This window comes from Bos javanicus, chromosome 9, assembly GCF_032452875.1.
Source record: "Bos javanicus breed banteng chromosome 9, ARS-OSU_banteng_1.0, whole genome shotgun sequence".
Taxonomy (NCBI): Eukaryota; Metazoa; Chordata; class Mammalia; order Artiodactyla; family Bovidae; genus Bos; species Bos javanicus.
Genome location: NC_083876.1, coordinates 68,291,005 through 68,305,287, shown reverse-complemented (window position 1 = coordinate 68,305,287; position 14,283 = coordinate 68,291,005). Strand labels below are relative to the sequence as shown.

Here is a 14,283-nt window from a genome sequence, read left to right as displayed (position 1 = left end):
GGATTTAAGGTTTTAGGTCCTCATCCTGTTCTACTGAAAATCTATTATGAGCCAAATCCCTTGAAATGCACAGAAACATGACTCCAGATTTTTTATTTGAATATGTGATATACATTCAAATAAACGTGCACAGACTTTGGCTCAAGTAGCTGGCTCAGTGAGAACAGCAGGGAAGAGTAGGTCTGAATGTGTACAATGTGCTTCAGAGAACAAAGCCTTTAATTCTGCAAGACATTTCTGCCACCATCATTTTATAAGGGTCAGATTTCTTATCACTTTCCTCTCAAACTGCTTACCTACATGAAAAATATTACTTTTTAAGGAGTATTCTGTATTTCTTGACATTTCCCAAGATGAAAATTTACTAAAGGTATATGGTCAAACTTTTTCTCCCCACTCTCTCACCCTAACCCTCCTTCCTTCCAGGGAAGAACACTAATTGAGTAACCAGCCCTCTAGAACACCTCTGACCAAGGTAAGACTTTGGGAACAGACATTCTGCAAAGCAGAGCAACAAGATAGGTGGAACCTGATTTCTTTGATCCTATTGAGCACCATTAAATCCTGGAGCACCTACCTTTGAACTTCCTCCATGTGAGAGAGAAATAAACTGCTGTGTAAGCCATTTGTATGAATTTTATATCACATACACACACACCCCTAATCCTAATCACTACTAAGGTTTACTGCAATAGCATTTATAATAGTGAGAGACAGGGAATAACTAGCTTAGATATCCATTAGAGATTGCTTCATTAAATAATGCTGCATCAATCCACAGAGGGAATATTTGATATTATTTTATAATTAGTATAAATATTTATGTGAAAATGGTTGTAATGTTACATAGTTAAAACATTGCAGGCTACAAAATAGCTAATACAATATTTCAGATATTAAAAAATCCAAAATGCTGCCCAAAATTTAGAAAATGGTGTGTTAGAAGATAAAAGCACAAGTAATTTTGATTTTCTGCTATTTGATTTCCTGTATTTTCTAATTATTCTACAATAAATGTTATCTTGACAATAATTATATAAAACCAGAGACTGATGTTGAATAAGCTATTTATTATTACTAAAAAATCATACCAAAAAAAAAAAAAAGAAAATCTTTCTTTCATGACCTGGAAAGCAATTTAACGCATTTTTGGAAATATAGTATTAAAACATCAATTGCTGAGCTTCCTTAATATTGGAAGCAAGAAAATATTAGATGGGAATAGTGTCAGAGAAATAACTTTGTGGATCTTTGTATGGTTTTACCGCTACTTCATCTCTCTAGACAATCAAATGAGGACTATTTTCTTTTGTTGATACTTCATGAATGGATAGTAAAGGCCTGCCTCTATCATTTACAACTACTTACACGAAAATCATTCACAGAGCAATAATTTACTCAGCATTTACAATGCAATTTGGAAGGCTACATTAATACAGCATATCCTTGTCGACTTCCTTGAAATGAAGTTTAATAAATAATGTGGTTATCCAAAGTAGAAGTTTGCAAATACAAATGTCTGTCAATTCTGGCTGCAAATATAGGTATTAAAATTCTTGATTTGACTTCAGGGTAGGAAAAAGTGAAGTAGAAGATTAACTCTTGTGAGAAGACAGATCTGATAAAGGTGATCCTGAAAGAAATATATCCTCCAATGTTTGACATAGAATCAAGACAATAAATCTTCAGAATAGAGACCACCTTCTAAACCAAACATGAAATCTCCTAGAAGAAAGAGATGTCCTCAGTATCACAGAACATAAGAACCTGCGTCGTACAGGACTGTTCCCGTCAGGGGCCCGGAGAACCCCAGCAGAACCACAGGCAGCCCAAGTCCCAAAGAAAAGGAAAAGTACTCTTCACGCTCTCCGCTGCTTTCAGACTCAGACTCCATTCTGCTTCCTATTTCCAAGCCTGAATACTGCTAATCAGCAAGCCAACCATGACTTGCCACTTGTCCCAACTCATTCTCCTCCCTTTAAGCCAGTGACAGAAGTGAGACCAGAATCTTCAAATGCTTTGTTTCATTTTTATTTTCAAAACAGCACTAGGAGGTAGCTATCCTGAAGACGAGAAAAACACACTGTCAGGGCAAAGCCCAAAGCCCCACTGTGAGCTAGTGGAAGCATCAGAAAGTGGCCCTGGGTCATCTGAGTCATGGTCAAGGGGGTGAGTTTAAGAGTCGGATAAAACTGGCTTCCCAGGTGGCACTAGTGGGAAAGAACTCGCCTGTCAACGCAGGAGACATGAGATACAGGTTTGATCCCTGGGTGGGGAAGATCCTCTGGTGGAGGGCATGGCAACCCACTCCAGTATTCTTACCTGGACAATTCCATGGACAGAGCAGCCTAGCGGGTTACAGTCCATGGGGTCGCAAAGAGTTGGACATGACTGAGGCAACTTAGCATGCACTCAGACTAGGATTTAAAACCTGTTCTGTCACTAATCAGCTCTAAATTTTGGCTATCAATGCAACTGAATTGTTGCAAGGATTACATGATATTTTTAAAAATGCTTATTCCACTATCTGACATATAGTAAAGGCTCAGCAAAAGGGAGAAATTATTCCTATCTTGAAAGAAAGGCATATAACTGAGAGTATATTGAATATAAAAAGGCAAAAATGAAAAGGAGTCAATGGCCCTTCTAAGTTAATATTCCATAAGTCTATAAAAAAATGCTCTTAATGTGAAAGGAAAAAAGCCAGAAGAAATGGGATACATCTGTCAACCAATCTTTTTAATGGAGTTACACACTGGTGACTAAATATAAGAAGGATGAACAATAACAGTGATTGGGTAGAATAAATGGATCACAACATCAAGGAATGTGGATAAACTTAGCTCCAAGATCCTACACTCAAGCATTAAAAATATTTGAGGATCATTTCAAGGTTAACAACCAAAATAAAAACCAACTTCTATGGAAGCAAAAAGCAAGCCTGATTTTTCAAGTAAGAATCTAGCACATTACAAAATATAATTCAACTCTCTCTGCCCATCAGCATCCATGAGAAAGAACGTTTGCAAAAGGGAAAGAAAATTACACCTTTCCCAGGAATACAAGAGTTTAAATTTTAAGGTCAATTTATAGGATCCTTTATTAATGGGCCTTCCTACAATGGAGAAAAAGAGTTATTTTATCTTTCAGGTAAAGGAAATAGAAGTCAGCAAATAGAGAAAGAAGAAAAATGTAATGAATTGTATTTAGTAAAGGTCTCCAAAGGTCAAATTCAGTAACACAGTAGGAATCATCAAAAAGTTGAAAAGGTTCATAATCACACATATTGTATGGAATTAAATTGAAATAACAGAAGAAACAAGGTAGGAGGCTTTTTACTAGGGGAAGTGTTTTTAAAAATCAATTTGCTCTAAGACTCCAAATAAAATAGCTCTCATGGGCTTACTGAGTCTTAAATCCTACTGACTATAAGGAATATAGGGTGGCTTATTTTCAGTCTTGATGTTGTTTAGTTGCTAAATCGTATCCAACACTTTGTGACTCCATGGGCTGCAGCATGCCAGGCTTCCCTGTCCTTCACTATCTCTCAGAGTTTGCTCAAACTCATGTTATTGAGTCAGTAATGCCATCCAACCATTTCATCCTTTTTCATCCCCTCCTCCTGCCTTCAATCCTGCCCAGCATTAGGGTCTTTTCCAAGGAGTCGGCTCATCACATTAGGGGGACAAAATATTGGAGCTTCATCTTCAGCATCAGTCCTTCCAAAGAATATTCAGAGTTGATTTCCTTTAGGATTGACTGGTTTGATCTCTTTGTTGTCTAAGGGACTCTCAAAAGTCTTCTCCCGCACCAAAAGTCGAAAGCATCAATTCTTTGGACCTCAGCCTTCTTTACGGTCCAACTCTCACATCCATACATGACTACTGGAGAAACCATAGCTGTGACCAGGTGGATCTTTTCAGTCTCCTCTATACTAAATAGTGCACAAATTGCAAGAGGATTTCTCTCCTGTCTCCTACGCTACCCTCTAACCAGGCTAGATCTGGGAAGGCTGCTTCCACCCTGGGGAAGGGCATTGTGAATGAACACTACAGAGCACGTACTAAGCTCAGCATACCTACCTGACCCTCAATCTCAGGTGTGAAAGAGGAATTCTACCATACCCAATGGGAGCATTGAGAGGTAAGTTTCTTCACAAAAAACGTGGGGAAACTTCTCTACACTCAAAAATTATTTAAAAAAAAAATCACCATGAGGCCTTTGATAAAAAGTTACACAAAACATCGGGAAAGGAGCATTAAATTATTGACAGAAGAGTTTCATGATTTTTAGTAAAACACAAGGGAACATGACCTCTACAAGACAAAAACAGGCTATGAAAAGAAAAAAGAAAAAAAAAAGCTAGTGCAAGAAATTAAAGGAAAATAAAACCACTATTAAAATTCATGTTAAAGGCAGTAAATAGCAGACTTGACAGAGCAAGAGTAAGATATTCCAACTTGAGATATATGCTTAGAATATCAAAAAATGTGCAAGTTGTTGAAATATTATAATGCTTCCACGTTGGATGGTAACAGGCCCCTCCACCCTCAGAAGTCAGGCACTTGAGGGACTTCCCTAAGATGCTGTAACTAAGTACACCACAGAGCCTCCAAACTGCTACAGCACTAAAGCTGGTGTTTGTTTTAACTGTCCTGTGCAGTGTTGGCTGTCAAACCAACTGTTAAATATTTTGAATATCATCCTTTGGATCTAACCCAAGAATAATAGGCATTACCAGTCAAAAAGCAGAGCCATCACTTTGCCAAACAAGGTCCATTATAGTAAAAGCTATGCTTTCTCAGGTAGTCATGTACGGATATGAGAATTGGAGGCTAAGCACCACAGAGTTAATGCTTTCAAATGCTGGAAAGACTTTTGAGAGTCCCCTGAACTGCAAAGAGATCAAACCAGTCAATCCTAAAGGAAATCATCCCTGAATATTCATTGGAAGGACTGAGGCTAAAGCTGAAGCTCCAATACTTTGCCACCTGACGCAAAGAGCCGACTCACTGGAAAACACCCTGATGCAGGGAAAGATTGAAGACCAAAGGAGTAGGACGTGGCAAAGGATGAGATGGTTTGAAAGCATCACTGCCTCAATGGACATGAATATGAGCAAACTCTGGGAGATAGTGAAGGACAGGGGAGCCTGGCATGCTGCGGTTTGTGAGGTTGCAAGGAGTCTGACATGACTTAGCGACTGAACAGCAACAATACCAAATAATAAAAATGATAACGGAAGGAAGTTTTCTGGATTAAAAAAAAAAAAAAGCAAGCTCATGACATCTCAGGCAAGATAATGAAAGAAGATTGAGTTTAGGAGTCAGATTCATTGTTTAAAACCAAAAGATTAGATTTAATTTGGCTGGCCTAACTCCACATATGTGAAAGGATACTGTTTTTCATTTTTGTTTGATTTTTCTTATAGGAAAGTCAGAGACCAAGTGTAGCAGACGTGTAGTATGAGCCAAGTGTGGCAGACACTGCAGCGCGCCACCCAAATCACCCTTCAGAACCGAGACCTTTCACTCTCCTACCTTGTGACTGCTGATGCCTCACAGCTACCTCCCTCTCCAGAAACTGCCCTAAGCCAAACGGAGGTTCCTGCCCTTCTCAGCCAATATCCGAGGAGTAGTCAATGCAAAGATACGAAGGTGGGATTCTCCTGCCTAAATCTGAGATAATTCTCAATATTCATCCAGAATTCCTTATGGGATCAACTGAGGCTTCTGCTGTAACTGCATCACAACTCAATTTCTCATTCTGCCCACTGCTGCTTCTCTCAACTCTCCCACTGGTATTGCTCCGGAGTAACCACTAACAAGACTCCTGCACACACCACTCTCAATGTCTGCTAACAGAGAGCCTCATCTGAGACACTAGGTCATGGCTCTATACCTGAGAGGCAGAAGGACAGAAAGAACTAAACACATCCACACACTGACTAGGATCTGAGATATTCCCAACATCCCAAGATACCATAAGAGCTCATTTTGTACTGAAGGTTCATGGGGTCCAGAGAAAGAAAACCAACAAACTCTTATATGGTAAGGTCAGCAGGTGAAATTCAAATCTTTTCCAAACAGAATGAATCTGGAAAAAATTTCAAAAAAATTATAATACAAAGCTAAGAAAGCAGTTAAATAAAAGCTAACTATGATAAAAAGATTTTACTACAGAAAAAATTAATTTTATGAAAGTTTTACATAAAATGTTTCAAAAATCTGGAAATGAAGGGAAGTTATCAAACTCATTTTAGGAGGCTAAAACTGGATGAGATATTAATAGGCAAATTTTACTTAGGAACATATGTGCAAAAATTCTCAAAACAGCTTGTTTTTATGAGGCTCCCTTTCACTAATGAAAAATAAGACAGCATAAAATGCATACTAAACTACAGGTTTTGTAGGTGAGAAAAACACTAAAGGGTTATATACGAATCCTAGCAATGTTTGGAAAGAATAATAAAACAGAAAAACTCAGGTAATTCAAATCAAGAAAAACAGGATAAAAATATACAAAGTTTGAATAGACAAAACTACCATGAAAAAGAAAGAACACCATGCATATCACATTAACAAACCTAAAATTCTCCATTAAATAGACTATTTTGAGGGTGGGGGGGTGAAGGATCAAAATCAGCTCAGTAAATCAAGTGAAAAGTGAATTATATCACCAAGTTAGGAAGAAACTGAAAAGGCTGAAAATCACTGCTTTGCTGCTGCTAAGTCGCTTCAGTCGTGTTCAATCCTGTGCGACCCCATAGACGGCAGCCCACCAGGTTCCCCCGTTCCTGGGATTCTCTAGGCAAGAACACTGGAGTGGGTTGCCATTTCCTTCTCCAGTGCATGAAAGTGAAAAAATCAAAGTAAAGCCGCTTGGTCGTGTCCGACTCTTTGCGACCTCATGGACTGCAGCCTACCAGGCTCCTCCGTCCATGGGATTTTCCAGGCAAGAGTACTGGAGTAGGGTGCCATTGCCTTCTCCTTCCCTCAAAAAGTTCAGAGCCCAGAAGATTTTACCATGACTCTATCTAAACTTCCAGGGATCAGATAATTGCACACAATAGACACTTACTTCACAAGGCTACCACTCCTGCTATTACCACTGCTGTTACAGCTAATCCTGCAGCCACTGATGCATTCACTTCTCGTAATAATCCAGTGATGTGGGCACTACTCAGAAGCTGAGACACAGAAATGTTAAAATGCTTTCCCCGGAGCCAGCCGCACAGCTGGTACTGGTGGAGCTGAGACAAGAATGAAGGCCGTGCTCCTAACCACCATTCACTAAGAAAGGCTGACGCTTTGGATTAAGAACCCAAGTGGCGCTAGTGGTACAGAATTCACCTGCCAATGTAGGAGACATGAATTCAATTCCTAGGTCAGAAAGATCCCCTGGAGTAGGAAATGGCAACTCACTCCAGGCTTCTTGCCCAGAAAATGCCATGGACAGAGAAGCTTGGCAGGCTATAATCCAAGGGGTCACAGAGAGTCAGACACAACTGAGTACAGCAGCACAATACCTTGATGACAAAACCTTCACAAATTGTTTTTCTTTTCCTTTCTAAGTGACTAGAAACATTTTAAATAATCAAATACTTGCACAGCACTTATTATGTACCAGGCGCTGTTCTAAGCAAGTTACAAATGTTACTGTACTCAATCCCCATAACAACTGTGGGAGGGACTACCTCTATCAATCTTTTGGCAGACAAGGAAACAAGCACTGAAAAGTATTCAGTGAAATGTCTAAGATTACACAGTGGACACGTGGGAGATCACAGATGAAACCCTGGCCATCCGTAGGGGTTTGTAAATGGTGTAATATTAGACACTATAAAATATGCTGAGGACAGCAGAGGATACAGCTTTTAAATTAACCATAAATTACTGCTTTATGAAAATCAGATATGGAAATCCAAGCATCACTTACAGAATAGGTCATTACAGGCAAACAGTCCTTAGGTGTCATTCTATAATCTTACAAATAATCTAAACCCAAGAAAGCACATGACAGGCAAAGTCCTCAGAGGCAATCATTAAAATCCTAATCCAGCCAACCTTTTCTTATAAAAATAAATAGTAACTATAAAGCCATGTGTAAATTATAAATACAGGTTATACTATGAACAACAGTCATTACAACTTCATTGCTCAGTTAAACTACTGTAATATCTATTCAGCAAAGATATAAGACAAGTTACTTTCTTCAGAACAACTTAAAACATTTGCTCAAGTGATTTTCTTTTCATTTTGAGGTATTAGATTAAGACCATATTACTTCTATTTGTATGTCAACATGTTTTGAGATGAGTCTGAAACATATGAAGCAAACGACATCAACAATGTTAAAAATACACTACATGGAGCAAATAGAAGGCCTTATTCAAACTCTACACACAATATTCTACACAGATGTGAAAGGGACTATAAATACAGGTCACAGATGGATCCATCTCGTTATCAATTGTATACCAAAATTATCCTGAACAATAAACTTTTATTGCTTGCAGTAACAGATGAAGTCTGTCTTTAATATAAAAGGGACTGCTACATTCCAGTTTTGATTGTTGAGTATTAATCGTAATACCTATCAATAATATGAGAGTATTATGGGTACCTCTGGCTTCATGTGGTGTCCTCAGCTCACTCTCTGTTCTCTCTTCAAAGTCTTCTTTGACATCCTCAGCACGCTGGTCTCTGAGAAAAATAGAAATGTTTAAAGAAATGGTTCAACACTGCACCTCAGAAACTGTTATTTAAAATTTAAAAACCAATGATATCATTAAAATGTTCGAAAGGATTTTTAGCTTCATTAAGAAGCAATTAATACTAAGAACATCTATAAATGTTCATTTCCTTCATTATCAATTTTCATTCACTGTTCAGAAAGCTAAGAATGAAAAATGTGGCTACTGAATAGTTCAACTTCAAATTGAGACACATGTTCATGAGCAATATTACTTGCACTGTTTGGTAAAACTACAATTTCAAGGAAAAAGAGGGCTTTAAAGTCCACATCATTTAATCAAGTCACCATATACTACTCCGCTCTGGGATTTGAGATTGAGATTGCTCAGGAGAATCAAACTCAATTCTAGGAAGCTTTTCCTGGCTTAAATAGGTTAAATTCATAGGCTGAACTGATTCCATCTCTTTCTGACTAGGAATGACCTAATGCTAATCGAACCATGCCATGAATGCTCTAAAATGGAATGGACCCATTACAATCCTAATTCAGAGCTTTACCCTGAAGTCAGGGACAAAAATGGCTTTAAAGGAAACCAGGCCCAGGCTATGTATATTTTCTTTAAAGTTAAATTTCAGGGATTTAAAAATTTTAACTTAATCTATTATATACTCAGGGTTCAAAATGAATACTTCATAATATTTTATAATCCTCTGTACTTATGTTCTGTTGTTTCATATGCTGTTACCTTTACAAATATCCTTAGTTTCTTGAAGACTCAGACCACACTTTTGCTCAGTGTTAAGAAAAGGGAAAATACCCTTGAAGCCAAATATCCCAACAAAATATAAAAGAGTTTTATAATCTTAATTACTGAAGCACTTATTTATTCCCTATTTGTAACAACAGTAATTTAACATAACGATGTCAACACAGTAAGCATGTGATAAATAATATATTCACTACTTCTTTTCTTAGAAAGATCACTTCCAGAGATATGTGAAATTTCATTGGAATCTGAGCTCCCTGGATTAGTTTATACTGAAAACAATCTTTACAACTGCTGAAGGATACTTGCTTATTTGAGAATGGAAAGAATCACTTTTATTATGCAATAAAATTTTTTTCTACGAAAAATCAATTAATGACTCTGGAGGCTCTTACTCCATGGAAAGTGGGGAGATAGAGGTACAGTGAAAACAAGTAGGAAAATTAATGATAACTGGAAAAAGGACATTAAGTAATAACAGAAAACTGTCTTCTATGTAAAAAGAATTGATAATTACATGTTAAGATCACATTATGCTAAAAATAGCTTATGTGATCTTCTCCATTTGTTTCATATTAAACTGGAAATAATAGTTTTTGAGTCCACAAATTTATCCGTTATTGTGGCCACTGAAAAAAATGGTCTGTGGATAGCTAATCTTAATGCTTGTTATAAACAATCACACATTAGAGTGATGTATCTTAAAACTGGCATTTTTCTGAGTCAAAGGAAACAAATTCCCAATTAATTAGCATAATTACCTAAAAGCTTTAATTAATATTGTTAAAAAAGCCCCAAATAAAACACCCCAAAAAGAAAACAAAAACCAAAGCCCAAACTGAGTCCAAAGGCTAAAATTAAGTCCTAGATTTTCCTGAATATTTCATTTTTTATGATTGAAATTGTCCACTAATAATTAATGCTTATTTTTGTGGTTTCAGTAAAGTATATTATATATTCCCTAAAAGTAAACTTCATTAAAATAAAGCTATAAAGACCAAAGTATGAGGGAAGTTCTTTTGTATTCTTATGCCCAAATACAATATGGATGATTTATGAAATGTAGGAAAAGAATCATTTTCTAGGAAGAAACAGAAATAGAAAAGGAAAATAATATGTTTGACCCTAAGAGTTTCTTTGCGCCTGATCTGCCATTATCTATCCCCAAAGAGAAGCAAAAAAGAAACCTTCTGCTCTTATTCACATTGCTTAATTACAAAAGCATGTTCAGTTCTCATTTTCCTTACTTTAAACTCATGATATTTCATTAAACTTAACCCATATAAACTTGGGAATCTATAAATATGGATATTTATTTGCACCAAAACAGAACACTACAAGAAAGGTTTACTGAATGTTTTACTTCCAATTAATATATTGAGCCTGCTAACTCCTTAAACTTAAAAGTGATTAAGTCCCCTAGGGTTCTGATGTTTCCTTTAGTGAGATGGTTGGTGGTGTGGGGTCTATCTGAATAGTCTATTAGAACAGGTATTATGAAATAGATGGGTGAACAGAGCCCCTTAAGGAAACAGACTCCTGATCAAGCACATACAGAAATGTGGAAACAGTATTAATGAGAAGTAATAAGAAAAGTTAATATACTTAGAAACATACTATGCACCAAGACTGGCTGAGTTCTTTACATGTCTGATATTTCATAACAATCACTGGAAGAAGGTTCTGTTGTTACATTCGCTCAAACTTGGAGGTTAATCCCAAATTTTCAGAACTAGTATAGAACCAGGTCTTAACACACCAAAATCTATACTTAGAAATAATTATTACTTGTTTTTTATCCTTGTGTTTTTCCAGAATACAGTACACATCCCTATTATATACACTTAAAGGAAACTTCCTTCTTGTATCATAATCTTATTAAAATTTTCAACTTTTATTGATAAGGTTAGGAATGAAGAATCTGACTCATTAATATCCTTTCTTGTTTTATATTTTACTTAAAAATCACTTTCTGAATTGGACAACCAGTATTTCTCTCACCCATAAGTTTAGAAATTTCATTGCTAATTCTGATTGAATAGGAACTGTTATGAATTTCTTTCTCTATGCAAAAATGAAACGCTTTATCAAGGATATTAACTTTCCAAGCAAAAAGTTATTCTAGCTATACCGTCTTCCAATTATAAATAAAACATGTTTATATCAGAATGTCAAAACTCCGGGATAATATTATTACACACTCTGGAACATAGTACAAGATATGCTTATTGAAGATTTTTTTTTTAAATGACAACCCAAAATATTTTTATGTTGTACTTTAATATTATGATTTTGCTCTACTTTAAAATTCTTATCTTCTCCTCTGGATCACCATTTTTCACTACCAACAATTTCTATTAGGAAGGGAGTACAAGCTGATTAGGCCCAGGGTGTGTATTATAACGTGGAGAAAGCAGCCCAGCAGTGGTGACATGTACGGTCTTTGAAGGTGAATAGACCCGGTTCAACTTTCAGCTCTGCTACTTACTAGTCCTATATGACCTTCAGCAAGTTACTGAACTTCCCTAACCCTCAGCTGCATCTTCTGTAAAACAAGGATAATAAATCCTTTAACTCACAGGCTTTGGAGGGATCAACAAAATAATGTATAATAAGTGCTTAACGCACAGCCAGACACATAAGTAGGAGCATGATAAATGTTTCCCTTGGGATTTGAGAATTTTTAAGAACCAGTTTATTTCAACATTTCTTTAGCCTGAATTGAAATATAATCATATTATATTTAGCTATATAATCATATATATTTAGCTATGATTATATTTCAATTCAGGCTAAAGAAATATTGAAATAAATTGGTTCTTAAAAATTCTCAAATCCCAAGGGAGACTACTGTATTCCAGGCACTTTCCTAAGTGCTTTTACCTGTGTTAGATCATTCAATCCTCATAATGTCTATGTGAGGCAGATGCTGTTATTACATTCCCATTCTAGAGACAAACCTCTCTTGGTTACATGTTTACACAGCTAGTAAGTAGCAGCCTAGGAAGTCTGACTGTAGTCTGGTTCATAACCATTTATCTAAAGGTTGTTTCAAAACCTGAGAAAAACAGGTTACATAAAGAAAACAGATGTCAGTAAACAATTGTATCCTAAAATGTAAGTAATTCTTAAATATTAAGTTACCATTTATCATGTTCCTACTTATATCTTACTCAAGGGCTTCCCCAGTGGCTCAGTAAAGAATCTACCTGCAATGCAGGAGACCTGGGTTCCATCCCTGGATCGGGAAGATCCCCTGGAGGAGGGCATGGCAACCCACTTCCATATGCTTGCCAGGAGAATACCCATGGACAGAGGAGCCTGGCGGGCTCTTGTCTATGGGGGTCGCAAAGAGTCGGACACGACTGAGCAACTGAACTGAACTGAACTGAGTGACTAAGCACAAAATCTTAGTGAAGAATACTCTGTAGGCTTTTAATTAAGACAGTGGAATCCACTCAAATGGAAAAATGTTTTCTTTCTGAGTCAGCACCCTTTTTTTTTTTCCTCTGTAATTATGTGTCATGCTTTAGATGTCTTACTATCTTACTCAAATTAGACTTTGTGGTAAATATTAGTGAAACAAACATTAGAAGAGTAAATATATAGCAACAGGATAGCATCTGAATGCAAACAGCTGGATTTCTTCAAGCTTATTTTTCATTTAAAAACAATCCCTAGCCAGTTATGTTTCAATTAGTCATCAGTCTGTTAAAAATAATACTGAAAAAATATGAAACAATTATTCTGTTTCAATTCAGGGATTTTAGCCAGCTCTCTAACTCCAGCATGAATTTGGCTTGGCTCATACCTCAAAACCACTCCATCATTCTCCTTCCAGAATAGCTTACTCTAGCCTCATTGGGGCTTTGTTAGAACTGTAAATTACCTGTACTTCCAGGAACAAGTGGGGACACAGTGAATGTTGTGAGAGCTGTAAGAAATGTAGCTTCCTAATTTGAATATTAAAAGGATGTCTCTTTGCATACCCCCAGCACTTTGAAAAAAAAGTTTTTGGGCTGAGGTCACTAACAGGTAAAAAAAATCAAATGGAAATCTTAAGAGTAATATGTTAGAGGAAATTTAAAATTAGAGAACCTGAAATTGTCTCCAAAATGCCTCCTACAAATGAAGAGAAGATTGTGCTGATTGTGTCCAAACAAGGAGGTCGCCACATTCAAAGGGATTAGAAAAAAGTGGCAAATAAAACTTTCATGTATGTCTACAGTTAACATTTGAATAAAGATATTTAAAAATTAAATTCCTTTTGAGACAATACACGAACAATAGTTTTAACAGCATTTTTCCTAACACAGCTCAGGAAAGGTCAACACAGTTTACTATTTACCTAATGACTACAGATAAAAAATTTTGATTAATAAGGCTGCATGCACGCTAAGTCACTTCAGTTGTGTCCAACTCTTTGCGACCCTATGGACTGTAGCCTGCCAGGTTCCTCTGTCCACATCATTCTCCAGGAAAGAATACTGGAATGGGTTGCCATGCCCTGTTCCAGGGGATCTGCCCAACCCAGGGCTTGAACCCATGTTTCTTGCCTCTCCTGCACCGACAGGCGGGTGTTTACCACTAGCGTCACCTGGGAAGCCCTAATTAATAAGGCTACTAACATGTTAGTGAAAAAAGGAATATAATGAGTAAGTAAATATAGTGGATGTTATCAAGATGCCAAGGAAACTCCCCAGTAAAATGAATTCCTCAATTAATTTATCAATTCTTGTATAAGATGAAAAGCCCTAACCAATAAGGTGAGATTTGGGAAATAAAGATCATGTCATAAGAAGAGCAGGACTGCATTGCTC

At 36.7% G+C, this 14,283-nt stretch overlaps 1 protein-coding gene across 10 annotated transcripts in view; it reads right to left on the bottom strand.

The window, feature by feature from the left end:
- L3MBTL3 (L3MBTL histone methyl-lysine binding protein 3) overlaps nucleotides 1-14,283 on the bottom strand; it is a 104,884-nt gene that overhangs the window by 9,679 nt on the left and 80,922 nt on the right. For all 10 annotated transcript variants that reach the window (XM_061427938.1, XM_061427945.1, XM_061427944.1 and 7 more), the window contains one exon: nucleotides 8,626-8,705. In XM_061427938.1, the coding sequence (XP_061283922.1) occupies nucleotides 8,626-8,705 (80 nt within the window). The remainder of the gene's footprint in view (nucleotides 1-8,625; nucleotides 8,706-14,283) is intronic.